We start from the raw sequence: 27,788 nt of genomic DNA on the forward strand, positions 1-27,788 counted from the left end.
GCAGCTGGGATACTGAGTATTTTGCAAATGACGTAATTATGGCAATAATCTATACAGCTAATTTGACTCGCATTTGACTATTTAATGCCTCCTGTGTCGATATCCAAATACAGCAAACCATAGAGCTAATTCTTCCCTCTGAGCTACACTAGTGTTCTGAGCACAAAATTGAAATGATCAATTCAATCAATCCATCATAACTAAAGGTGATAAGAGGCTGAAGGTCTGCATCCATCACATCACACCTTCGCATGTTCACACAAACAGAGTCACGCACTTTCCAGGCTTTGTCACTCAGCGTTCCCTTCCCGGTGATGATGTCATTGTTTTTTTCAGTCATTTATTTCCTGTCCTCGAATGCTATAACACAAAAGCCGGCCAATCAGAATTAAATGTCTCGTGCAACAACAGAAAATCAGGCTCCTTTGTGCAACATAATGCCTGCATGACAGGACTGGTATACCTTTCCATCTCACTCACCTGCTACACTCATCGTCCATCTGCAACGATAAACAGATACTGTCGAGATGACCTCTTAAATTAGGGGATGGGATGTACTTCAGCACAAAACACCATAGATGTGTGTCTTCTGCCCTAAACCTTTTTGAGAAACTTAGCTGGTCAACCATAACATAAGGGACTATAAAGGTATTTATAATTTGTACCTTTAGGTGTACAACACCATGTCACTAGGGCTGTCAAACGATTAATCTCATGCAAAATAAAAGTTTGAGTTTGCCTAATATATGTGGGTGTACTGTGTGTAATTATTATGTATATATAAATAAAACACGTTCATGTATATATTTGAGAAATATTTACAAGAATATTTATTTATTTATATTTTTATATAATTTATATTATATATAAAAATATTTTGTACATAAATAACATATTTCTCTTAAATATATACATTAATTTGTGTGTATTTCTATTAATTACACACAGTACTCACACATTTATTAGGCAAACTCAAACTTTTATTTTGTATGCGATTAATCGCGATTAATCATTTGACAGCCCTACATGTTACTTTTTTCTAAAATGTCTAATATCAGATCGGATTTTGCATATGTAGGGCCCTATAATTTCCGCGATCACGGAATCGCGGACAGAATTGCGGAATCCATTCATAAAAACAGAATTTACTATATAACGCGGAATGTCACTGAATTTTTGTCAAATTTTAGATGAATGAATTAAAAGCAGGTCAGTACACTTGAATTAAATCATGATATAGGCTAGTGTCTGTGATTATTAAACCGCAAAAAGACTATTTAAACATGAATCCTGCATGCCTGTGTGCCTCTGAAATGAATGATGCGGAAGCGCGGTTTCATTTACCTCACACCGCCTCACACACAATCGTACGGGGGCGCACGCACGTTGAAGCACGTGCGACACTCGCTGTGTTTTCGTCCTCTGTCGCCTCACTATATGAACACACAAATTTATCTCCAGAGCTGCTCTGAAAGTCACTTCATCAGCATTAATTTGAGAAAACTACCGTCATTAACACAGAGAAACTCAAAGCTCTAGGCAAACCGTCAAAATAAAAGTTTGATTTAAATTGACAGAAATATATCACTGTTGTACAGTAGAATTTAGATAAATTAATTTAACAATAAATTATTAAAATATATTTTTAAACAATAATCTCAGTGTTTCTTCCATGTTTTAATTTTAACAGTAAAGCTCTGGTGTGCAGCACATTGTTTGACAAAAAAGTTTAATTTCATGATTAAAAGATAAATTAAATGGTATATTTTCATTTGATTGCCAGAAAAATTTAAATACACAACAGAACTTCTGAAAAAAAAAATCATAAAAATATATTTTTAATTAATAAATATTGTTGTTTTTAAGAATTCAATTAATTAGACATGCTTTTTGATTATTAAAATGGAATTAAACCATTAAAATGGAATCCAGAAAACAAAATTTGGTAAAAATAAAATTTGAGGGGAAAGAATAAAACGTTTATCATAGGGCCCTAAAATTTTTTAATTTTTTTGTTAAACTTTTATTAAATTGTTGGTAAATTGGACAAGATTTATTATTTCAATTAATTAGACATGCTTTTTGATTACTAAAATTTAATTTAACCATTAAAATGGAGTCAAAAAATAAATAAAACAGAAAAAAAAACGGAATCCAGAAAAATTAAAACGGAATTTGGGAAAAAATAAAACGGAATTTGGGAAAAAATAATACGGATTTCATAGGGTCCTACATATGGTTGGATGACGATGCTTGCAAGGACATCATCTTTGTTATGAAGTGTTCTCAAGGCTGTCAAGATCCATTTGATCATGTTTCATTAATCATTAATACATTTAGCCTACAATTAGTCATCCGGGCATCTTTTATGCAGTCATTACCACTCAGTATTTTTGCTAATCAGATAGAAAACATTAATAAACCATACTGTGTATGTAAATACCAAACCAACTTAGGAAATGGAACAAAACACAATATGGGTCAATGCATTAGGTTGTTCAGCCCACATAAATACTGTAAACTTTATGTTAAAATAGGGCTATGAGATTAACCGTAATTGATTTTCAATTTAGACTTTGGCTTCCAACGATTATGAAAACAAGATAATCAGGGTAAAATGATTATTATGCCCCTGCCACATTCAGTGGTGCGCTTTCGTTCCTCCCTAAGCCAAAATTAACATCCAAATCAGTCGAATAAGTGAGTGCTGTAAAATGCAGTTTACTGTTGCTAAACTTTGGGACGTGCCTGATTAAAAGTCATTATAAGTGCATTAAGCCACGAAAGAGACACTGTTCCCCAGTCGGCTTACTGTATGTATTCTCCGAAACGGAGCGGAATGCGCATAAGTATACTGTGGGCTTCAGATTTGTGCCTTAAACGGTCAAATAGCCAACACACAAAAAAAGTCAAAATGCTGTTTTGGTAAGTATCCTTGTAAACACAGTCCTTTATGTCTTAAGTGAATGTAAATATTTGAAAAAAAAAACGTGTGTAAACAGTATATTGGATCCGTGCATTCAGTCTTAAAGTGACAGAAGCCGAATATTACTGCTTCAGACTGTGTCATAAATGTTAATCAAACAACAAAAGGCAAAGATAAATCATTCACTGCTCTTGAAAGAATAACTTACGTTAAAATACATTCGTTAAAAATTTAAAATTAAATTTGCCCTACGTTAAAATTTAAAGTGTTGATGGACACATACCCAAACGTGACCAAGTTTAAATCTACTATGTATACTTTCTTTAAGCTGAAATAGAACTTGCAGTCATAATCCTATTTTCAAATCTAATTACACTGTATATCTCCAATCAATCTTACAATATTTATAACGAATGGTGTGAATTATACTAATGTGTCCGTTTTACAAGAACTCTATTGTTACTTCAGTTTTAATTAGGGATGCTCGCATTGACCGTTTAACCGTTAACCGAAAGTAAGAATTTTAACCGATTAATACTATCAGTTAAACGATTTTTTTGTTTTTTTTGCTGCATGGTTAAAGAAAAATATGCTATATATATACATATATGCTTATTTGTTAACTCACCGGGCGTTTCACACGTGCCAGACATATTTCGCTAAGCAACAAGCAAAATGAAGCGAGCGAAAAGAAGTACTGACCATTTCCAAGCAATCGATCACAGCGTGCTAACGTTTTAGGACAGGTCGATGGTATATAAATCGTGGCCGAACGTTAGCGTTTGTCAATCAAGCAAAACCGTCCATTCAGAAACCGAGAAATTTGACACTTTAAGGTAAGAGGCTGATCTCTCAGATTGACGCGCGAGCTGGCTTGACTGAAGGATTTGTAGTTTATGGACTGTTTTGAGTTAAAAGCATTGATGGCATCAATAAAAGAGATATCTAAAAGCGAAACGAAAATTATTGCCTCGACCGGCGACACAGTGCACTGTAAAACTCAATAAGTTCAGAATACTCAAAACATTTGAGGAAACTTATTACCTCAAAACATTTAAGTTAACTAACTTATTTTTTTTAAGTTAGTTGAACTTAATTTTTTTGTGACAAGTGGGGCGGGGCCGAGAGCCATGGAAGTGGAGCAATGCTAGTGTGGTGCACAGGTGTCTCTCATTAACAATCACATCACTGGCATTCTTTCACTCCCACAGTTCTCAGCCTCGCCCTACTCAAGTACATATAGTTAATTTACATAAACATCACATTCAATTCTTGGTTAAATGTTAGTTAGCAAAAAACACATGCTATTATAATTATCAAAGAGACTATCAATATATACTTGCATGTATATAATCAAACAACATACAGTATATGTGGTCTTAAAAGTTTTGCAGCTCATCCTCAACCTAACCACACGGTCTACTCTTCACCAGAATGGTAACCCTACAAAACTAACATAACAGAACCCCCTGTCAATCCCAACATAACACAACATTAAACACTAACTTATGTCTCCCTATGTTAATCTTATGCAAAAACACACAAAATAACACTTTATTTCAACATTTAGACAGTCTGATGCAAAGCATGCTGGGAATTAGAAATCTGCTGCAACTAAAACAGTTTAGTTTACTTGAAATATGTCAGTGCTGTGAACTCAAAAGTAAAAGAAAGTTTTAAATACTCATAACTGTTAATTTAACTGAACTAATTTGTTTAATTTAAGTTTGTCCTACTGAAACGAATTAAGTATTTTGAGCATTAGGGTTTACAGTGTGGGGAGGACGCACGAGAGGAGACCTGCGCGTTTAATTGGTATGTGTATAGCTACTGTAATACTGCATAATACAAAGCTTATCAGTGGCATGCACTTTGATCACGAAAGTGAAAGTGCCTTTTGCGGTCGCATAGCGGTGCCCCCGCGTTCCCATTTCTCTCGATGTGAACCGTGAGCTCCAGTCCATTACAATTCAGGGCCATGGTATACTTCATTTCCCGCATTCCGCTTAGTCTCGTGCGCGAGCCTTTCAAAGAAACTCCTTTGCCCATGAGCGCAGAAAGACGCGTTCGGTATGCACACGTGCACCGTCCGTGGTCATAACAATAACAATCCTTGAGGTAGGCCTGCTATTTTTATTTGACGGAAAAAATGTCTAAAATACCGGTTGTTAAAAGCTTCAATGGATTCACCGTGTTTTTGTTTTGTCATCTTAATTTGTTAAACATTTAAGTGAAAAATATTTAGTGTAGGCCTATTTATTTTATGCCTTTTATTTAAATTATTTTTTTCTGCTGTCAGAAACGCTGCAGGTGCGTGACAATTTGATAATGTGAATCCAGGTTCTGTTGTTTATCTGTTCTATGCTGCTGTTTGCATGTTAAAATAAACCCGTGGAAGACACAGACACTCGTCAATATTGTAATCTTATCAGTTAACGGTTAATAATCGGATAACGAGCGTCGGTTGTCGGTCGAGAAATTTAACCGAAATGAGCATCCCTAGTTTTAATATTTGATAAAATCACAGTTTGCAAGCATGAATAACTGTTAAAAATTCAGCAAAGGTTGCCCAGCAGTAGAGCATGCAACAATTTTGCCTAAAGTGGGATAACTGCATGATATCACCTCTTTAAAAATTTTAAATACTGTAAAGATTAATGTCTGCACTAAGAGTAAAACAGGTGTTTTTCTGTTACTATTTGCATAACAATTCCTCATAATTTTATCCTGTTATCTAAACACACTTATGTCATGCATACTTTAACTTGAATGGCACATGGTGAGTTGAATTTGTGTAGTGAGAACAGTTTCCTGAGAACCAAAATCCCAGCGTTGTTTATTTCCAGTAAACAACAGGATAAGAAGACTGAATGCACAATGAATCTGTCCAAGATTTGGCTTTCCTTCATTCCTGGTCTGTTTCCTACCATCTTTCTGTTCTTGAAGCACAATTATTAATGCAATACAAAAAGTCCTGTCATTAAAACAAGCCACAGCCTGGACTTGGTGTTTTAGTTTGTTTGCTCACTAGCAGTCCATTTACATGCCTTTTAAGATGTAATGCTTTTAGAGAAGACCAGCTGAACACTATTCCTTGTCTAACTCCACATCCTAAATCTATCCACACGATCCTTCATCCAAACACCTCCATATACCTGCCACAGCAACTTGCAACACCTAATATTTGCCACTAATGGAGAACCAGCGCAAATGTAACAAACAGCTTCGCAAAAAAGAGAGCATCCATATAAATAAAGTAAATGTGCTATTACCTGGCAGAGCGGGCTCCAATACTGAAACCCATGTACCCCTCCTGCGGCAGGGAGTCATCCCCCAACTCTCGCAGGTCCTGTGGCCGAAGATACTTCTCAGTCTCGCCAGTCATCGCATCTTCACCTGCAGGGATGAGACGGGCCGAAGGTGAGCTCACTTGAAGGTGAACGGGTAAGGTGACCTATCAGCAGCTGCGGCAGTCAGTTCCCCTTCGTTTTTCTAATTAAATAAATCCCAAAGTGACTTACAGTACAATTATTGCCAAGACAGTCCCACTAGAGCAATCTGAGGTTAAGTGTCTTGCTTTGAATGCACAATGGTAATAATTTGTGGATCATCTCTTGTGGGGTGAACCTACCAGCCCACAGTCTTCTTGTGTCATGCAAACATCCAGCTCACAACTTCTAGATTATTAATCTATGTCACGTAACACCTGGGTGGTTTTCTGTCCCACTGTGTGAATAACAGAAGCTTAGGTGGCGATATTTCACTAACACACAGGGAACGGTTACTGCTGCATCAGGACACCACTGCGTCTCCTGCTATGAAGCACATTTCCATCACACCCCAAAAAGTTTCTTAAACCTGATAAAAAACCCTAAAATTAGGCTATGCTGGTTTGCAGCTGGTTTTAGAGGAGTTTGGAGCATGTACATGCAGGTCAAGCTAGGAGACTAGATTAAATCTGGTAAGACCAGCAAATCATCTTAGGCTGGCATCTTTTAAGCAGTTTGTTTTCAGGGAAAATATAAAATATGACAATAAAAAATCATTTAGATCAAATTAATTTAATGTTTTACATTATATGAAACATGATAACCCGTATCTGCTTTTATTGTCTAATAGAGAGAAGAAAAAAAACACTTTTATAACCCACCTAAGATGGTTTGCTGTTCTGTTGACTAGCTTTAGGTGGGTATTGGTTACTTTTAGAACAGCTAGACGATCTACCTGCACCAGCAAAACAGTTTAGGCATGTTGGTTTGTATAGTTTAATAACATATTCAATCGTAACCGTTTTTGTAGCACTTAAATGTTAAACCTCTCGCGAAAAACAAACAAATAGTCACTACTGCCGCGCGATAAAACACTTATAAAAAGCAACGTCTGCGTCTCAAATCTCATTAGCTGCTAACTAACGTTACTAGACATTATCATAAACATTAAACGCGGTCTATGCAGACAGCTTTCAAGGGGTTCAGACTGTCGTTATTTTACAAGATTAGGACGCCTATGATGCACATAATGACATCAGGGTAGGCAAGGTTCTCAAGGTTTTGAGACACGGCCAACATCTTTGTCGTATCTCTCATAAACGCGACTTTTGCTTGTCCTCTCTCTCTCCGTGCTGCAGCCCCTCCCCTCCCGCTACAGAACTCCTCCGTTTCCCAAACAGGCTCGCTAATTCCTTTCTACTCCGGTACCGAATTAACGACTTAATGACAAAGAACACTCATGTCAAAGACTACTAGATGACCCTGTCTAGAAATAGAAGACACGGCATTTGACGTCATTTTGAGTTTTAAAAGTGCCCATTTGAATATATCCAGCAGCGTCCAGCCGGTGAACACTGTATGCAGCAGAGCCCCAAAACACCGCAGTATTCTGACACACCGACAATCCCTATCAAACACTCACATAAAAGCGCTGCCATATCCCACTCCGATACTGATATATCCGTTATTAGCGTATTCCCCCGATTATTCGTTCAGTTCTCAATGAAGTCTGTATCCTTTGAGAAAATGAGTGATGGTAAGGTTGGTCTATTCCGGTTGGTCATGTGAGAGTCGGTCGTCCCGAGTCGACCAGAACTCTCGTGGCACTGTATGTGCGAAATTTACATCCGTTCATTCGCCCGGTAAAAGTTGAATCACAAGGCAGCCTGGGTCAAGCGAAGGAGGATCTACCAAAGCTGCACTCTCACATGTCAGGGCAGCTCTGCTCTTTTTCCAGCCTCCCGCGTGCGCGCAAGCACACACACAACAGGCGCGCGCGCAGAAACAGAGCAGGTCCAGTGTATGTGTGTGTGTGTGTGTGTGTGTTGTTGAAGATTTTGCAGGTCTAGCAGCATGTGCAAGGTGGTAATAAGACACCAAGTACTGTCAACATAGTTCTCTCAGGAGAATGAAGGGAGGGAGACAGTGCAAGCACTTCTCTAATGTGTTTGTGTGCTGGTTTGGCTACTTCTGAGGGTCAAAAAAAAAAAAAAAAAAATCACAAATTTATAGAAACATGTTGAAAACTAACTTGTGGACATCAGAAGTGGTCCACACTGCTTGAGATGCACACGTCTGAATAATTTTATGCATGACAGTATTGTAGGTGTTTAGGTCTAATTTGGGGGCTTCGGAATGAAACGATCTTACTAAGTTAACAGGTCTGCATGGGCTAAAGTTTATCAACTAATGTCTAGGTCTTTACTGTAGAACATTCTACTCATTACAAAGTGCTAAAGAACATTACATAACTGTAAGGAAGTTCATCCTTCTCTCTAGTACTGTACCTACAGTTATGCACACAACATCTCCTTTTGACCATGTGTGTATTTAAATGTATTTGGCACTTTGTTGTGTGTGGGAAGGATCAGGCTTTGCTTAAATACATGAAATATCCCATAATGACTATTTAACTGACCTACACTGTAATAAAATGATAGTACAATTAAAACAGTTTAATGAAGGGATTAAACACGTGGTACACACAGACCTGGAAAATATCAGGGAACTTAAAAAGTGTGATTTCTAGGCCTTGATACTCATGCAAATAAAATTTTAAAACATAATTTGAAAAACATTAAATGATAAAAATATAGCAAATTTAAAAAGCTAAGTTTTTTTTGAATAACAATTATGAATTCATTTGTATGACAAAAAGTGGTTTCATCACTTTCTTAATGAAAGAAAATAGAGAATGATCTCTATAAAATAAAATTATTTTAAATGACCCCTATCCAGTCATCACAAACGACTGAAAAAGTCATGAAAATTCATTGGCTGAAAAATTTAGAAATGCAGCCTTGAGTTAAAGCACTAAAATTACTAACTGGAAATAAATAAAACTGAAAACTAAACTAAATAGTAATATTTTAAAACAACAAAATGTTATGAAAAATGACTAAAAATTAACTTAAAATTGAAATGAAAACTGAAAACATAAAAATAAAGGCTAATTCGAAATATTAATAAAAACTATAATGATATAAGATAACACTGGTTAGAAAGTTAATGTAATAATTTTAAAATCTAGATATGCAAAAAGGTTTTCTATAAGGAAGGGCTAGGGTTAAGGTATAGCAAATATAATTAGCATAAAATAAAAACAATAGATGTCAGTCAGTCTCCACCATTATATGACAAAAAGCAGGTGTGTGTACGTGTGGAGATCAAAGGTGCAGTGTTCACTTGTGCTGACCGACATGAGGCCTGCCTGCACAGCTCAACAGGATTACACAGACAACTTATATATATATTATAGGCGTCTGCTGCTAACACACGCACACACATGCACTAATGCACACTTAACCTCACAGCATACAGCTCAGACCGCAGTTTCAACACTAGACTTATGCATTCTACTGCTTTATTATATTCCAAGATTGTCTCTGTATCCCTCTCTGATTATTTTGCATGCTTCTCTCGCTCTCAGGTAGAGGGGTGACACCTGTGGGCCAAGCCAGTGTCACCTGCGGGATTCTAAGCATATCTGCTGACACACATTGTAACCATACACCCTCAGCTCTCTGCGTAACCATGGAGAGGGGTGCAGAGAGGGACATTAAGCTCATGAATATTTCAGCGTTGCACCAGGAGAGGAGAGAGAGAGAGTTTGACATCATAGTCAACACGTGGAGTGTTTTCTTCTCCTCCTGATCCACTGCACGTCAGCTTCACTGTATCCCAGGCAACCATATGAGTCACATACAGGCTTTTGTGGGCATCTGTTATTGTGTTTCTACATGTGAGCATTTGTAAATATGTGTTTATATGAAAGAAAAAAAAAAACTGGTGTCAAGTTAGCATCCACAGGAAATTACAGCAATCACACTCTGGTTATGTGCATACAGACTCAAGAAAACACACACAGCACACTGCAAAGCCAGGCAAGAGGAACGCATCTAAGCCGAGCGAGTGTGTGCGTGAAGCGAGGAATGATTAAAAAAGGGAGAAAAAAAACAGAGCTGCGAAAATGTGTACCTTCTTCCCCATCAGTCAGGGCTTCATGATCTTTCACAGCTGTCAAACATACAGTACACAGCAATAGGTTAAACATTCACGCTCACACACACGCACACACATTGTCACACAGAATAATGAAGGCATATAGTGTTAGCCCAGTGATCATGGTTCAAGCAAGTGGGGCAACTGTCAACATACCTAAATTTGAATATACCACTGGTGGCGAGACTAATTTAAATAATATTTCAACAACTGCCTCACTGACTCAGCGTGCATATGGTCACAGCAGATAAAGAGCTCTTTTCAGCAGTATAAACCTACACTCTAAAAAACCCCAATTTGGGTTGAAAATGGACCAACCCAGCGGTTGGGTTAAATGTTTGCCCAACCTGCTGGGTAGTTTTATTTAAACCAACTATTGTTTAAAAATTGCTATATGGCTAGTTTAAAATGAACCCAAAATAGTTGGGAAATTAAAAACCAGATGCAATTAGAGGCAACAATAATAGACAAAAGGTGAATGTTTATTAATAAGCTTTAATATTTTATTAATATAAATGTAATAGTTTAATAGTTTATTAATATAAATTTATTAATAAGCAATTTAATAAATGTTTATTGTTTAATAATTATTCATTGAACATTAATAAATGTTCATTTCCAACATACTTTGGGTTAATTTTAATTAAGCAATACAGTAATTTTTAAACAATAGTTGAGTTAAATAAAACTACCCAGCAGGTTGGGCAAACATTTAACCCTACCGCTAGATTAAAACATCCCAATTGCTGGGTTTGTCCATTTTCAACCCAAATTGGGTTGTTTTTAACCCAGCATTTTTAGAGTGTATAAAGTTCACAAAGAAAAAGTGAAACTTTGTGTGTGGTTGTGTGTTTAGATCAGCCCTAGTTCAGCTGTACCTTCATCATCAGACATGTCGAGGAACTCATTCATGGTCTCCGGGACATTGATCTTGTGTTTCTCAGTTACAGGCTGGAAAAAATGGAAAACATGCAAAATACAACAAAAGTTAGAGATACTGAGACTCCCATAAGAATAAATAGCATAAAAAGGCAAATTATATTGATATATTGTATCATATTATTGTATTATACTGCCAAACTATCAATGTAAAAATTTTGGATGTTATTTTCATGTTATGTCTGATAAGCAGTAAATTAAGGATTTAATTAAAAAATATAACAGTAAAAACTAAAATCATTTACAGTTTTTAAAGGTAATCTAAATGTAAAAAATAGAAGAAATGCACATGAATGATTAAATACACAATATCGATTGAAAAATAAAATGCAGTATATCTAAAATTCTAATTAGGACTAAAGATTTTTCTAGTCGACTAGTAGTCGTTCATTTAAACCAATAAGTCGACTAATCGCATGTTTATATTACCGGTAAAGCACCGGCAAGCGTAATGATTTTGAATGTGTCTGGAAAAATTGCAAGGAAACCTTTTAAGTATGTATTATTAAATTATAGTGTTTTCTGAGTCAGTGTCGGCTGCAAAGATGAGGTCGACAATGCTGACTAGTCATCTCCACAGCTATAGTGAATGCACCTATAGACCTGTCATATGGATTACGTAATCAGAGAGTATTTGTTTTTGATTCGAATTGGTTTGTTTAAAAGTAGACACTTCAAACTTTCCATAGATATATTTTTCATGTCTATGAGGCAAGTAGACTATATGCTGAGTTTTGGTTTATTTACGCTGCAGTACGGGGAGACCGAGATGGCATCCTGTTTGTTTTCTTTATTTTACAAAAGCACAACGTTTTGTTGTTATTGTGAGTGTACACAAATAAATGGAGATCCTTTACAGTTTGGAATGATGTATTACTCTTATCTGTGTGAACAAAAATGACTATGAGTAAAGCGCACTATACTTTAGCTTTCACACAATCACTTGAATATGCACCTAATAATAGCGCACCTCATTATTTAGGTTAACTTTAGAGAGAGAGACCATGTAAGGTTGCTACTATTTACACGTTTTAAATGATAAGCCATATTTGACTAATAAAATCTTGGTCGACTAAGCCTCTTCTCGTCGACTAATGTTTAATCGACTATTAGAGGGCAGAGAAATTTGGACTGAAATTATGAAATAAAAGACAGATTGCCTGGTATTCTAAGTAAATTGTGGACATTGTTGCTGCGGTAGAGGATGTTGAGGGAAGCAGAATGGGTGGTCAGGAGAGTTAAGTATGTTACCGTGGCAATGAGGTTTTCATCTGTAACTCCTCTCAGCGTGTCCACTACGGAGATGTACCCAAGTCGCCGAGCGATGGAGAGAGCCGTGTTCCCATTCTGCCACACACACAGACACACAAAAAATAACTGGATACTGTATTATCTGTAAATGAGGCATTTCTTGAGGAAAGGAGAGAGATGTGAAAGGTACACTACTATTCAAAAGTTCTGGGTCTGTAAGATTTTTTGCTAACACTTTATTTTACATTGTCATTGTTACATATGTTACATGTAGTTACTATAGTAATAACCATAAATGATGCATAATTACATGCTACTAACCCTAAACTAAATCAAACCCTAATCCTATAGTATGTACATGTAGTTACTTAATATTACTCAGTACTTAAATGTAATTACAGTGTAACAATGATACCTTAAAATAAAGTATTACTACAGTTTTAAATAACTGTTTTCTAATTGAATAAGTTTTAAAAATGTAATATTCTAATTTGAATCATTTTCTTTGTTGAAAATGATATATCTGAATATCTGAGTGAAACGGCTTCTCAAGAAACAAGAAAAACAAGAAAAAACAAGAAAAAATGTAGAGTGGGACATGATTTTGATTTGATCATTGGCTTGTTGTGGTTTGCTATTGATGCTAGTGACAGATTGTCCTGCACTCACACCAGTAAACACATCAGAAAAGTAAGAGAAGAGAAGAGATATCATTTCAAGAGGGAGGGGAAGTTATTTTGATGAAAGATTAGAAGGCACATGAATTGTCAATTTAGATTTTTATGCTTACTTTAATATTTTTATTATACAGCAATGCATTTTGTTCATGATTATTTGATGAATAAAAGAACACCATTTATTTAAAATAGTTTTCTCAACAATGTACAGTAAAAGTCTTTACTGTCACTTTTGATCAATTTAGCTGAATAAAGTATACATTTCTGCCTCAGTACTCACCATTGTGAGCTCATTGGCTGAAGCTCCATACTGAAGCAGCATATTAATGATGTGGGTGTGGCCTTGCTGTGCTGCCTGGTGAAGAGGTGTGTAACCGTTCTATGCACAGAACGACAGCAAGAGTCAGTTTACATGCAAAAAAAGATAATATATCTTTTGACAAGCTACAAACAGACTCACTTTTGTTTTGGCATTAGGCCTGGCCTGATTTTCTAACAGGAAGTTGGCCATCTTCATGTTGCCATAGTGACATGCCACGTGCAACGGTGTGTAACCACTCTATTAGGAGAATAAGAAAGACAAGTGAATATCAGATACTGATACAAACATGCAGCACAGTTGACAGTGAACCTCTGAATGAATCAGTCTGCTTGTGCTGGTTATGTAATCTATGAAAACACCACAAAATCAGACCCCTGACCTTGGTTTGGCCATCAATTTCTGCTCCATGGTTCAACAGCACTTCAGCAACGCCTGCCCTGTCATCCTGTGCAGCCAGGTGCAGCGGCGTGAGACCGTTCTGTTTTACAAACACACACAGTGAGTCAAACTACTTTTATTCCCCAATTTTTATGCTCTGAAAGGTGTAAGTATGTTTACCTTATTGCCCATATTAACATTAGCATGTTTGCTAAGCAGCAAGGAGACAAGGTCCACACTGCCCTCCTGTGCTGCCAGGTGGAGGGGGCTGATGCCCTGACGGGTCACTGTGTTACACTCCGCCCCATATTCCAGCAACGTTGTCCCAATCTCCAATTGATTCTTCTTAGCTGCAATGTGAAGAGGCGTGTAGCCATTCTACAGAGAATGAGAAAGAAACAAAATGCAAAGATTCAGTAATTTTTTTATTTGATATATTATGCATGCATGCAATCTTTTCTTAGTTTTTTTTCTAGTACTTTTCTTGACAAAGCAAGCATTTCTTTCCCTTCCAAATTCCCAGCTTGTTACCATGGAGATTACATTAACATCACTCCAGGTACATCAACTCTGAGAAAAAGCAAGGCATGAAATTTAGAATTGCAAAAAAATCATATACTTAATCCATATTTTTGCCTTGTTTTTCATTAAAATACCCCAAAATGCTCTAAAAACATATCCAATACATAACAAAAAACAAGATTTTTTCCTCCTTAAGCATAAATCAAAAGGGACAAGGTCATGGAAAAAAATATGAAATAGGAGGAAAAATGATATTTCATTGCTTTTGTGTTAGCTTGCAAAGCTTTTGCATTCACCTAAGAAACTTAGGTGAGAAAATTTGTGTTAAAAAAAAACAAAAAAAAGAGAACACCAAAGCATAACCTTGTCCCTTTAGCCACTCTGAATAATCAAAATTTAAATAATACAATTAATTCAAGACATATCTCTGACAACAAACCTTTATATCTTACACAATTTGTTCCGCAAATAAAATATCCCATATTCATGTTTTAGATATGTTTACATATGTTTATGTAACACAAAATAAAAATAATAAGAAATCACTTCTGCAGAGCTCAATGTGAGAATATGGCCTGTTTAACAACTCTTCCTTGCTGTTGTGGGTCAGATTGAGTGAGTTTATTTTATTTTGCTTAAAGGAACACTCATTTTCCAGCTCCCCTAGAGTTAAACAGTTGAGTTTTACCGTTTTCGAATCCATTCAGCCGATCTCCGATTCTGGCGGTACCACTTTTAGCATAGCTTAGCATAGTTCATTGAATTTGATTAGACCATTAGACTGACCAAAAATGACCAAAAAGTTTCAATATTTTTTCTATTTAAAACTTGACTCTTCTGTAGTTACATCGTGTACTAAAACCGACGGAAAATGAAAAGTTGCGATTTTCTAGGCCGATATGGCTAGGAACTATACTCTTATTCCGCAGCAGGCGCAATGATATTACACAGCGGCTGTGACCCCCTGTTTGCACAGGGAGCGGGCCTTGCAACCCTGGAGACATCTGTGAGAGAACCTGCGTAATATCATTGCGCCTGCTGCACCCATGGTACGGCAGCAAAGTTCCTTGATTATTACGCCGGAATGAGAGTATAGTTCCTAGCCATATCGGCCTAGAAAATCGCAACTTTTCATTTTTCGTCAGTCTTTGTACAAGATGTAACTACAGAAGAGTCAAGTTTTAAATAGGAAAAATATTGAAACTCTTTGGTAATTTTTGAGCGAGATGCTAACGGTCTAATCAGATTCAATGAACTATGCTAAGCTATGCTAAAAGTGGTACCACCAGACCTGGAGATCGGCTGAATGGATTCGAAAACGGTAAAACTCCACTGTTTAACTCTAGGGGAGTTGGAAAATGAGCCTATTTTCAAAAAAAGTGAAGTGTTCCTTTAAAGTTAATCAGATTTCATGCAATTTAACATCAAAATTTCAGCCTTCATGACATCCTCTACAAATGTGATTTGAAACATGGCAACAAAGTCAAACAGCACATTGTAACTTGATATGTAGGGTCAATAATAGTTACACTAGACCTTCAATGGTAAACAGCAAGGAAGGGTTAAACCAGCAACCCAATCTCGTACCTTCGCTGCAGAATGAGGAGATGCTCCCTGGTCCAGCAGTAACAGAGCCACTCTCTGATTATCATAGTGAGCAGCCACATGCAGCGGTGTTAACCCAGTCTACAATATACACACAGACCCCAGCACGATCACAAGCACCCACGCCAGCATGCAACACACATACACACAAACATAGATAGGACGCATGCATGTATGTCAGCACATACAGTACATGGGTGTGCACACGAATGGATGTACACACACGCACACACACACACACACACACACACACACACACACACACACACACACACACACACACACACACACACACACACACCATGTTAAAGTTAGAGGGAAGAAATCCCAGCAAACCACATTAAGATTATGGAGGACCAAACCTGCAGAAATTAAAAATAAATAAATATATAAAACGTATAGTATATAACATGTATAAAATGTAATTATATTAAAATAAATAAAATAATAAATGTCTTGATAAAACAAATATAATTAATTTTTAATTCAATTTAATGCTGAATTTATTTTTGTATTACTTTCTTCATTTATTATTTTCTGTATTTATTTTTATTCTTTTATTCATTCAGATTTTAGGTTGATGACACCAAGACACTCAGTGGCTGGTAGATTTCTAGTCTAATACCTGTGTTTATTTTGTAATCACATATAAAATCTTGACTAGGTTTACTAGGTTTATCTGAACCTAGGTTTGCAATGCTTTTGGGAAATGCTGCCCTGAATTGGCAATATTTTCTCAGTGTAAAAAGCTATACAAGTAATTTATTCATTTTCCTATTATTACATTTATTTATCTATCTGTGTATTTATTTTAATTTCTGCAGGTTTGGGCCTCCATATTAAGCAAGCACCAATGAGCTCACACATAATATGAAGTGAAAAAAGGATGAATGTGTCTTTCCTTAACACAGATTAAGCTTCTATGCAATATTTATGTATATCTGTATACTATTGTTGTACTTATTAAAAAGCTTAATCTTTGTTAAGGAAACCAGACCTTCATGACAGCACAGATGATGTAATGACACTTAGGAAAAACAGCAAAACTCATCAGCTCTGTGATTCTCTCAATATAGTTATGTGGGTGACAACCATACTTTGTAGTTTAAGAATGGTGAGGAGGAACCATTTGGAGGAAGGTTGACACAGATGAACAGACAAGATGAAGACAAATGAAGGCCCTGTCCCAAATGCCACCCTCTGTCCTTGTGGTTTAAGGCATCATGGTTTGGCTGGTTAGTGTGGCCCAGTTAGCCCCTGCTGGTAGATGTTGTAACTACACCATCTGGCTACAAAAAGCAGGTTTCTCCATTGAAGCCTTTCGAAAGTGGCCATGTATTTTTTTTTTTTTTTTTTGCAAGAAACATTTCAAATGTAAATATTTCATTGTATTTATATTATATTATATTTTACGAATGCCTAAAGTGTAAGCCCAAGTGAAGTCCACATCAAGTGCACCATTTGGGATAAGAACAAACTGTATTATGAAATGCACAAGGGGACTCATAAATGTTCCATCACTATACAAATTTGACCCAGCCATTCATAATATATGCATATGTTCACCAACCTTTCCTGCTGCATCCGGTGCAGCTTTCTTCTGCAGTAGAAGATTGGCCACTTCCAACTGCCCATACTTTGCAGCCACATGTAGGGGAGTGAATCCTTTCTGTGGATTTATATATGGGGATGAATGAAGGAAAGGAAACAAAAAACAGTGAAAAAGATACTCAATACAGATGTTTGAACCCCACTGTATGTGGGCACACAGCACAAACACAAACACACAAACACCTTAGTTGCTGCAGAGAGTGAGGTTCCCTGCTCCAGCAGGAGAGCTGCTATCTCCTGATGACCCTCACGGGCGGCAAGGTGGAGAGGGGTGTAGCCGGAGGTGGTGGCAGCATTGGGTAGTGCCCCCTTCTGCAGCAACTGCTGTACAATATCCAACTTTCCCAGACGGCTAGCTATATGCAGTGCTGTTTGGTCATCCTAGAAATTGTTGATATGGAAAAAGAGAGAGAGAGAGAGAGAGAGAGAGAGAGAGAGATGAGATGAGAGACAAAACTGCAAAGCACATTTATCATCTGTCATGTTCTAATCGTATGTGTGGCAGGATGTGGATAGTTTATTCAAATTGGAGCTTGTGTGTGTCTCACCTTGGCTTTGATGTCCACTTTAGCACCATTCTGTAGCAGGTATCTGACAACATCAACCTGGCCAGCCCTTGCTGCCATGTGAAGTGCTGTTTCACCTCTCTACAATACAACATTCATGTCCAGAACATTTGATAAAGTGCATGTGATTTGCAAGCTTTAATACATTAATTCAAAATTAATTATAAAGAATTATTGAATAAGTATAAAGAATTGAATAATTATAATTATGAATTATAAATATTACATAATATTTATATTTATATTAACATTATGGAGTATTTTTAATCCAGTACAGCCAATTATGCAAATTCTATTATATATATATATATATATATATATATATATATATATATATAAAGATATATATATATATAAAGATATCAACCAAAACTTTTCCATGAATAAATTTTGTATTGGTGTTCTCATTCAGATAAATCACACGTGCACACACGCACACACACACCAGACACACGTTGATATGTGGTTTACGGGGACTCTCCATAGGCTTAATGGTTTTTATACTGTACAAACTGCATATTCTATCCCCCTACACTACCCCTAAACCATCACAGAAAACTTTCTGAATTTTTTGAATTTCAAAAAAACACTGTTTAGTATCTTTTTAAGCCATTTAGTTTATGAGGATACAGGAAGTGTCCTCATAAACCATGTTTACGTTTTAATACCCATGTCATTATACACATTTGCGTCCTCATAAAACACATATGCCAGAACACACACATACACAAACAAACACACTCAAAATGAAATTAATTTTGTTATTATATATTTTTTTCTTACTAATATATAATTTCATTTGTATCAATTTAGATTGAGACAGAACAATGCAATATACTAACACGCAAAGTTGTGTGTATGATAGAATGTTTAAAATGACAGAAAATCCAAAAGTAACTTTTCAAAAGTAAAAGTTTCACAGAATGTATGTCTAAAAGAGGAAATGTACCACGTTGGTGGTGTTGGGTGAGGCTCCGTGATGGGTGAGCTGTTTCACTATGTTCTCATGACCCATAAATGCAGCAACATGGATGGGTGTCAACCCCGACTACAAACAACCAAAAAACAAAATATGAAAACTTCACTATAAAATTGCTTGTTCCATTATATTACAGAAGCATATACACACTACAACTATGAACATTAAATTAAATTCAGAACTAGACAATGAATTTCTAGTGCTTTTATGGCACTATATCACATAGCATATGTTTTTAATGAACATTCAATCCTCATATCTCTCTCATACCTCAGTGACTGCCTGCAATGACGCTCCATGTTTCAGCAGCAGTTCCATCACCTTTACTCTGTTCTTCTTACAGGCAATATGAAGAGGTGTGAAACCATTCTGTTGATGTGAACACAAAAATGCTCTGCTTGACTGAGATACCACCACACCCACCTTTACCAGAAGTGGGTAACCACAAAAACCTTCCTTTGGCTGATTATGATCATTTTATCTATTTAAACTTCACATCAAGTTAACTGTCATTAAAATGTCTCAGTATCACTATGGCAACATGCACAACTATGTATTTGTCTTGCGCATTGTGAAGTGAGAGATTAACATTCATACAGCTGCATCTGTTAACACAGGAAAATGAACCCAGTCACCCTTTGAGGGAGAAAGGAAACAGCGAGAAGGTATTTGATTGTGTATGGTTCTCTTTTTCTCTTTGCTCTCACCAGGGCTTTAGCGTTAGGGTTGGCCTTCTTATCTACGATGACTTTGGCCACTTTGTAATGTCCGCAGTGAGCGGCCACATGCAGTGCAGTCAAGTAATCGTTGGTGACATCATCCACAGGGGCATCATGCTGGAGGAGCAGTTGGACACAATTTAGGTGATCCCCTTGGGTCGCCATGTGCAGTGGAGACAGACCGTTCTATAGTAAACCAAAAAATAGCAATGTCCATTTAATGAGATTGATAGATAATGGTTGGTCAATATAGATTTTTTGATGGCAAAAGCCAATGTCTTACGCTGTGTCTACACCGGACGAGAGAGGTGCAATGCGACAAAAGACAACAGAACCCATTATAATCAGTGATGTTGTCTACACTGGATGCAGTGCAACACGACACAACGAATCCCAATAAACTGATGCCTAGTTCTATTTATGACATACTCCAATCACTGGCGATACTTCTTATAAGAAGGACAAATGGATTTGCAATGGTCTCTTTGTCATGTCTAGTGTAGACAGCTTCTAGCTGTTGCAGCCCGGCCCAATGTGACGTGTCAACAGTTGCGTCCAGTGTAGACATGGTGTTAGTGAGCAAGGCGGCCAATGGCCAATATAAAGTTGGTATAAATTATATCACACAATTTAATTTAAAGATAGTAATTAGTAATTAAACCCATGCTGCAATGAAATTTACATTTATTTTAAATAATATTTACTAAAATAGAAATAAATAATTTAAAAAAGTACATTTGATATGATGAAAAGATTTGTATTTTAACAGCGTTTTGGTTCTGTAATCCTATTACAGTATTATTCACAAATAAAGGATAAACATCTATAAAGGAAGTAAGCTGGTAAGTTTGTGTGCAATGGGAATCATATTTTCTCAAATAAAGAGCAATGATGCTAAATTTACATATAGTACACAGTGAATATGACATGAATATATTTGCATTAGCAAAGTAAAAGCTTGTCAGCCAAACATAAAAACCTATCGGCCGTTGCCAATAATTAAAATCGGCCAGTATATCAGCCTTGACCAGTCTTGATCGGTTGACCACTAGTGATAGAAAATAAAGGTGCAAAAAAGAAAAAAAGAGCCATTGTCTATTTTCAATAATATGGCATATTGCCAAATATGAAGCATAGCTCACACACAAGTCGCTTTCAAAACAAGCAGCCGTCTGTTGGTCAAAGTGAATTTGCATGCCTAACTGAACCCAATGCGAAATCTGCTTAGGGAATCTTTTGCCCTCAAGCGAAATTCCTTATTGCCTGGATTCCTATTGAAATGACTGGATTAGACTGCGAAAATTTGCCAAACAATGCTAAATGTGACCACACCTTAACTGTTCTCTATAAAACAAACTGGATAACTTCTATACAGTAGATAAATATTTAAACAGACTGTTCTACACAAAACCTGCAGGATAGCCTTACAAATTAGAATCGAATGTGCAAAGAGGGCCAACGTATAAAGAAATTGATGCATCTATGTTGTCATTTTGAAGCCCTTGTAAGTATAACAGGAAATCCCTCCTGCTTTGGCACCTAAAACCACAATCTATGGTGAAATATCAGATTCCTACAGTCGGGAGAAAATTTGATAGCAAGGAGGGAGGGAGAGAGGAAGATGGCCTGATAAATATGCTTCTGTAGAAATAATGGCCACATGGGGGCAGCCTTAGGCATGGGGAGAAATTATGGGTAGACCAGCAATTACACCTGTATATACTCATTCACACACAAAGGGGCAGAAATAATAATTGGGGGCAAAAAAGCAGAAGTATTACCTTTGTCTTAGACAAGATGGGAGCTCCCCTGTCCAGCAGCATCTCAACAACCTGCTCGTGTCCACTTCTTGCACCGCAATGCAATGGGGTTAAACCATCCTATAAGCAGACACACACGGGACAAGGCCAACACAAAGATAAAATGTTACATAATCTTAGAAACAGCTGATACCACAGACAAACCTCAGCACCTCCAGATGCTTCACTGACACTGCATGCTGACCCGTTTGATATTTCTTGCAAAGCTATTCATTTTAATGTACTGCATTTTACACTTCATTGGATCTTGCCTGTCTTACTTTACTTACATGCCTACACTGAAGACTATATATATTATATATATATATATATATATATATATATATATATATATATATATATATATATAAAATTCATTTATTTGCTGTCATTTGAGACATCACTGAGGTAAAAGGTCAAAGGGTGAGCTTCTATATATAACTGTAGGAAAGTCCTAAGAAGCTATCTGACATTTTCCTTTAAGTAAAGAGCACTGAAGTACAGATTCATTCAGGAAACGACATCTCTTCTTTTTATTCTACTAGTATAATAGATTATAATGACTTCATATTTTATAATAGTGGATCCCCCTTGCCATATTTGCTCACAAACACTACCGTTCAAATGTTTGGGGTCAGTAAAATGTGTGTTTTTATTTTTCTTTGACATAAAATTGATACTTTTATTAAGCAGGAATACATTAAATTGTTCAAAATTTAAATTATGTAACATGTAACAAAAGAGTTTAATGTCTATTCATTAAAGAATACTGAAAATGTATTGCAGTTTCCAAAATTATTTGTGGGGAAAAAAATGATAAATTATATAGAATTACTGTTTTAAACTGTGATAATAAGAAATGTTTCTTGAGCACCATATCTGTATATTAGAATGATTTCTGAAGGATCATGTAACACTGAAGACTGGAGTAATGGCTGCTGAAAATACAGTTTTTAAAATTTATTAAAATTGAAAACTTTATTTTAAATTGTAATAATATTTCACAATATTACAGCTTTTACTGTATTTTTGATTTTTGATCATAATGCAGCCTTGGCAAGCATAAAAGACTTCTTTCAAAAACATTTTAAAAATCTTACTGAGCACAAATGTATTTGTAGTTGAAGTTTAGCATGTCTGCGTGTGTGTGTGTGGGCGCGTGTGTGTGTTACCTTTGTCTTGGCATCAATTTTTGCTCCTCGGTCCAACAGCAACTTCACCATGTTTCCATTCCCTCTCTTAGCCGCCACATGCAGTGGAGTGATATCATTCTGTATGCAACCCACACAAACACCATAAGATACACAGCGGGTACAACAGAGATGTTACAATCACACTTCACAGAAAATAAATCTAAAGTACATAACTATGTATGAAACAATAATAATCATATATTTTTTATGGAGGCATACACAATATCCTGAATTGCATTTGAGATGTACTGCGACTGTGTGACCCTCAGGCTGAAGCAGATTCATGTATGCGCTTGTTTGGACAGTGCTGGCCATATGACAGTTTAGAGTTTTCAGTTGATAGGGCATTTGGCAGATTCATACACACAGACACACACACACACACATACATGTGAGCATGTGTGCACACAAAGAGCCTTAGGCAGATCATTTAGCTCATTCACCAAAACACTTTGGAGCATTTTAGGCCTCAGTCTGGTTACATTTCTGTATACAACATTAATGCAATACCGCCCCCCTTTGATACTAAGAAGAACTGCATATCAACGGTCAAAATCAAACCAGGTCTAGCTATATTTTGAATGAAAATCAATGCAGCTGAATATTCTATTCAAATGTGTGGACTCAGCAAAGCATTTGGGAAGATTTAAGAGAAGATTTAAACAGACTATGGGGGACCTTTATCCCTATAATCTGTTATCATTCTTTGTCCACCAAAACTTACCCTTGCCATGAAGTCCACTGCTGCTCCTCTGTTTAACAGTAGTGTTGCAACATTGATATTTCCATAGTGGGCAGCAATGTGTAGAGGAGTGAAACCGCTCTGATGAAAAAAAAAAAGAAGACAAAGAGCAGAATGGTTAAAAAAATAAATACTCAATGCATTTAATTACCTGAACTTCTTATGTCAAATGTCTTTGCCTTGAGTTTGGGATTATCTGAAGACAGTTGCTGCGTCCAAATTCGCATACTATATCATAGGTACAATATTTAGTTTGAAACTTACTTTGCAACCGTTAAAAATATATGTTCTATATAGTATGCAAGTAGCCATATGGAGGGAACTGCGTGTACAACTCAACTTTGAGACAACTCAAAATTTTTACAGAAAAATTAATATGCAAAATCATCTTCCTACTTAATACTACCTTCTCTTTAATGGTTAAATGAATGCTAATGATCAGATTTAGCTATCTGTATTCACTACATTCCATCAATAGATACTCAGACAAAGTGAAGGGTAATGGATCTGAATGTTATATCAAAACATTGACTATTTTTGGACTATAAGAACATTTGGAATATGAGACACAGTTGTCAAAGCGAGATGGAGGTGTCCTGTAGGATGCATTACAGTAAAAACCTTCCAGTCATGGAGATTTCCATCTCAATTAGCCAATAATCCAACACAAAGCAGGTGGTTCTCAGCATAGCCCTTCCCCGCCTCTGTTTGCTCTCTTATCTCCAAGGGAACGGGCTCCACCCATTTTGAGGGGAATTATTGCAATTATTAGCCACAGGCGTGAATGGAAAAACAGCAGGGGTTTAAACATTTCCAGATGCACACTAATAAACCATGATATTTAAAAAACTAACACTAGACTAGAGACAACACATTGTGCACCTATTCTCTGATTATCACCATAAAGTCATCAAGATCAATGATGCATTAAAATTTCTATTCACTCAGAAAACCCTTTAAATGTTTAGGTATATTCTACTGGGATGAGTATACATGAGAGATATGTGTTTGTTAGTTTGCAATTTGGCAATGCTCCCTATCATGCAAAACTGTGAACTATAAATCTAGACAGCCAAACTGCTTTTGCTTGCTGTGTGGGCAAACCTGACCATGCACATGTGCAGATTCTTTTAGCAATATTGCAACAATCCTAAACTGCTAGATTTCCAGCTGTTTAACTGAAACCAGGGGAGTTTTTGTCTAAAGGCCCATGCACAAGCCCCAGGGAGGAGGACTAAATGAACAGACCGTCTCATCTCTGTAGCTGGCCAGCCGGGTTCCTCTTTCACAGCCAAACCAAATGAATAAATGTCTCACAATCTCTAATGCTCTAAGGAACAACATGCTACTTCCAGTTAATAATAAAAGTTGCTTAAAAGGTCAAACTTAAAATTGTACCGTTTTCTTAGTTCTACAGCAGCAGGATGTGCCAGTAAAGTGACCTTTGCATTATGTAATACTCTAATTCTTATGAATTCTCTTTGAATCGCCAAAAGGCCAGATGGACTTTCATACTTTATAAGCCTTTTCACACATTCCAAAATGCTGTATTGAAATGATTCTTATTTGGGATAAGAAAAGGAAGCCATATATTTACTTGCTTGACTGTTCAGAATAGTGAATAGTTATTTTTTTATTTTATACTATATTTTATATTATAGGCCTTAAAAACCCTATAAAATGGTTTGACAAATTTGAATTCCTGCAATGTAGACTCTTTTTACAATTATTAGAGTGGAACATACTTTCTTGATTCTGAACAGACGAGATCTTGTGCTTTATTTACTCCACATGATGAGGGTTCTTTAACCCATCTGAAAACTTCTCTACAAACAGCAGTATATTAGATCGAAGGGCTCTAAAAACTGAAACACTTGAACCAACACTTTATATTTTCTATTATCAACATCATTACCAGCAAGTAAACAAAACCACTGATAAAACTCTTTTAACCAATCAGAAAGCTGCATGTTGATATCTGGAACACCGGCCCATAGCTGCAGAAATCAAAGCATGCTTCAGCCCTCCACCCAAAGCATGGTCTCATTCCTCCATCCCCAAAGAGGGAGGGCACATAGCGAATAAGAGAAGAGAAAACAGGAAATGATACAAAAACAGAGATGATACAACAAGGGTGGGAGCAACAATAGAGGGTGTTCTAGGCAAAGCAGGGGGTGGAGGTGGGGGTCAACAGCTTAATTTTTATCATGGGTATACCTCTGTTGTTCTATTCACCATCATCTACGTTGAGACGTGAGGAAAGGAGAGAATGGGCAGTTAGTGAACACTGACAGGTAAATGAAAACAAAGAAAATAAGGACATGTATCTAAACACAGGACTAAGAGTGGGTGAATGTTTTAAAGGAAAAAAATTATGCATAAAATCACATTTAAAAGCAAAACATATAGAGTATATGGTAAAGTATTCTTAATTACATAATAAAATATGAGGAATAAAAGGTGTGGGAAAGTAAGTGTGTGTGTAAGAGAGTGTGAGAGGAGTATATATTTGACCAGGATGGTGCTTTTTCAGTAAGAACTTTGGGATTTAAATAAAATAAGTCATAGACAGAGGGGGAAAAATATGAGTAATGGCTGAACATGTCTTTCAGACAGACCTTGGATTCAACATCCGCATTGTGGTCATTCTGAAGAAGCAGAGCTGCAGATTTGGTGTCGTCCTTGCGGGCTGCAATGTGGAGCGCAGGCAGACGGACTTTACCTTTCGTGTCATTCTCTAACAACAGAGAAACCACCTGATCATGACCCTGCTGCAAGGCTACGGCTAACGGTGTAAAGCCATCCTAAAGAGAGGAAGAAAAATGAGCCTGATTATTGATTCATATTCATCAGTTAACATACTGTATTTTGTTTCAAAATGTAAAGTTTGAGGTCAGTAACATTTTTAAGAATACTTTTATTCAGCAAGAATACACTGAATTGATCAAAAGTGACAGTAAAGACATTTATAATGTTACAAAAAAATATTCATCAAAGAATCCAGAAAAGAAAACATTGCAGTTTCCACAAAAATTTCAAACAGAGCACCAAATCAGCGTATTAGAAATATTTCTGAAGGATCATGTGACACTGAAGCCTGGAGTAATGATGCTGAAAATTCAATCATCACAGGAATAAATTACATTTGAATATATTTCTTTTATACTGCAATATTTCACAACATTACTGTTTTTACTGTATTTTTAATTTAATAAATGCAGCCTTGGTGAGCATAAGTGACTTCTTTCAAAAACATGAAAAAATCTTACTGACCCCAAATGTGTGAGAAACAGAGATGTGAAAAGGAGGACTCAGGCAAGTAGGAAGCACTTATCTGTGAACTATTCAAGGTCATTCTAGTTCACCTCAATAATCAATAACAGACTCACACACACACCTCTGTGGCAATGCTCTGGCTGGAGTTGTTCTCGAGGAGGAAGCGCACCACATCTAAATGGTTTTCCTGTGCTGCCATGTACAGTGGGGTAAAGCCATTCTGAAACAAACATTACATTAATATTACATATACATATGAATCATTAATCAGTCAGTATTTTTCTCCCTTTTCTCTCATCCTTTTACCTTCATTTATTTTAACTTTAAATGGAAAACTTGTATTTCAAGATGCCATTTAAAAAATGATCTTGGAATTAAACTATTCCCAAAACAACACCTCGGAAGCCCAGAATCCTCACAGCAGAATGCCATAGACATCACTTTTAGACCCATGTGGTGTGCCCTATAATATATATGAATTGTAAACATAACGAATATTTTAAAACCCATAAAAAGGTGACCAGAGACAAAATTCAGTGTTTCATATGTTTTACTAGACACACTGTTCATCCCAGTTACACTGAGCAACCCACCCCCTCCTCTCGGCAAAGAAAAATCAATCAAGTGAAATTCTTTATTTCAAATTTCTTAATAAGCAGTATCTTGCTTTGGTGACTAGACACACAGGTTGCCATGGCAACTCTGTCATTCTTAATATTTTTGAAATCAGTGGCGATTTCCCTGGAGAGGACAGACTCCCCATTTCACTCCCCTGCCGTAACCTAAGTGACCC

The 27,788-nt window shown here is 36.5% G+C and overlaps 1 protein-coding gene across 18 annotated transcripts in view; it reads right to left on the minus strand.

Moving 5' to 3' along the window:
- Nucleotides 1-27,788, minus strand: part of ank3a (ankyrin 3a) — an 85,788-nt gene that overhangs the window by 45,319 nt on the left and 12,681 nt on the right. For 13 of the 18 annotated variants that reach the window (XR_010892473.1, XM_067366600.1, XM_067366604.1 and 10 more), the window contains exons 5-24: nucleotides 27,117-27,215; nucleotides 26,338-26,523; nucleotides 25,937-25,960; nucleotides 23,702-23,800; nucleotides 22,957-23,055; nucleotides 21,767-21,865; nucleotides 19,974-20,171; nucleotides 19,537-19,635; nucleotides 19,237-19,335; nucleotides 18,270-18,368; nucleotides 17,905-18,102; nucleotides 17,681-17,779; nucleotides 14,164-14,361; nucleotides 13,985-14,083; nucleotides 13,744-13,842; nucleotides 13,564-13,662; nucleotides 12,607-12,702; nucleotides 11,295-11,367; nucleotides 10,393-10,431; nucleotides 6,199-6,322 (exon numbers count right to left, since the gene is read on the minus strand). Coding sequence is in view for 17 of the 18 variants with exons in the window: in XM_067366600.1 (XP_067222701.1) it covers nucleotides 6,199-6,322; nucleotides 10,393-10,431; nucleotides 11,295-11,367; nucleotides 12,607-12,702; nucleotides 13,564-13,662; nucleotides 13,744-13,842; nucleotides 13,985-14,083; nucleotides 14,164-14,361; nucleotides 17,681-17,779; nucleotides 17,905-18,102; nucleotides 18,270-18,368; nucleotides 19,237-19,335; nucleotides 19,537-19,635; nucleotides 19,974-20,171; nucleotides 21,767-21,865; nucleotides 22,957-23,055; nucleotides 23,702-23,800; nucleotides 25,937-25,960; nucleotides 26,338-26,523; nucleotides 27,117-27,215 (2,225 nt within the window). In the remaining variant the exon portion in view is untranslated. The remainder of the gene's footprint in view (nucleotides 1-6,198; nucleotides 6,323-10,392; nucleotides 10,432-11,294; nucleotides 11,368-12,606; nucleotides 12,703-13,563; nucleotides 13,663-13,743; nucleotides 13,843-13,984; nucleotides 14,084-14,163; nucleotides 14,362-17,680; nucleotides 17,780-17,904; nucleotides 18,103-18,269; nucleotides 18,369-19,236; nucleotides 19,336-19,536; nucleotides 19,636-19,973; nucleotides 20,172-21,766; nucleotides 21,866-22,956; nucleotides 23,056-23,701; nucleotides 23,801-25,936; nucleotides 25,961-26,337; nucleotides 26,524-27,116; nucleotides 27,216-27,788) is intronic. The other 5 variants (XM_067366610.1, XM_067366597.1, XM_067366603.1 and 2 more) reach the window with 3 other exon arrangements.

The sequence above is a fragment of the Chanodichthys erythropterus genome, chromosome 18 (genome assembly GCF_024489055.1).
Source record: "Chanodichthys erythropterus isolate Z2021 chromosome 18, ASM2448905v1, whole genome shotgun sequence".
NCBI lineage: Eukaryota > Metazoa > Chordata > Actinopteri > Cypriniformes > Xenocyprididae > Chanodichthys > Chanodichthys erythropterus.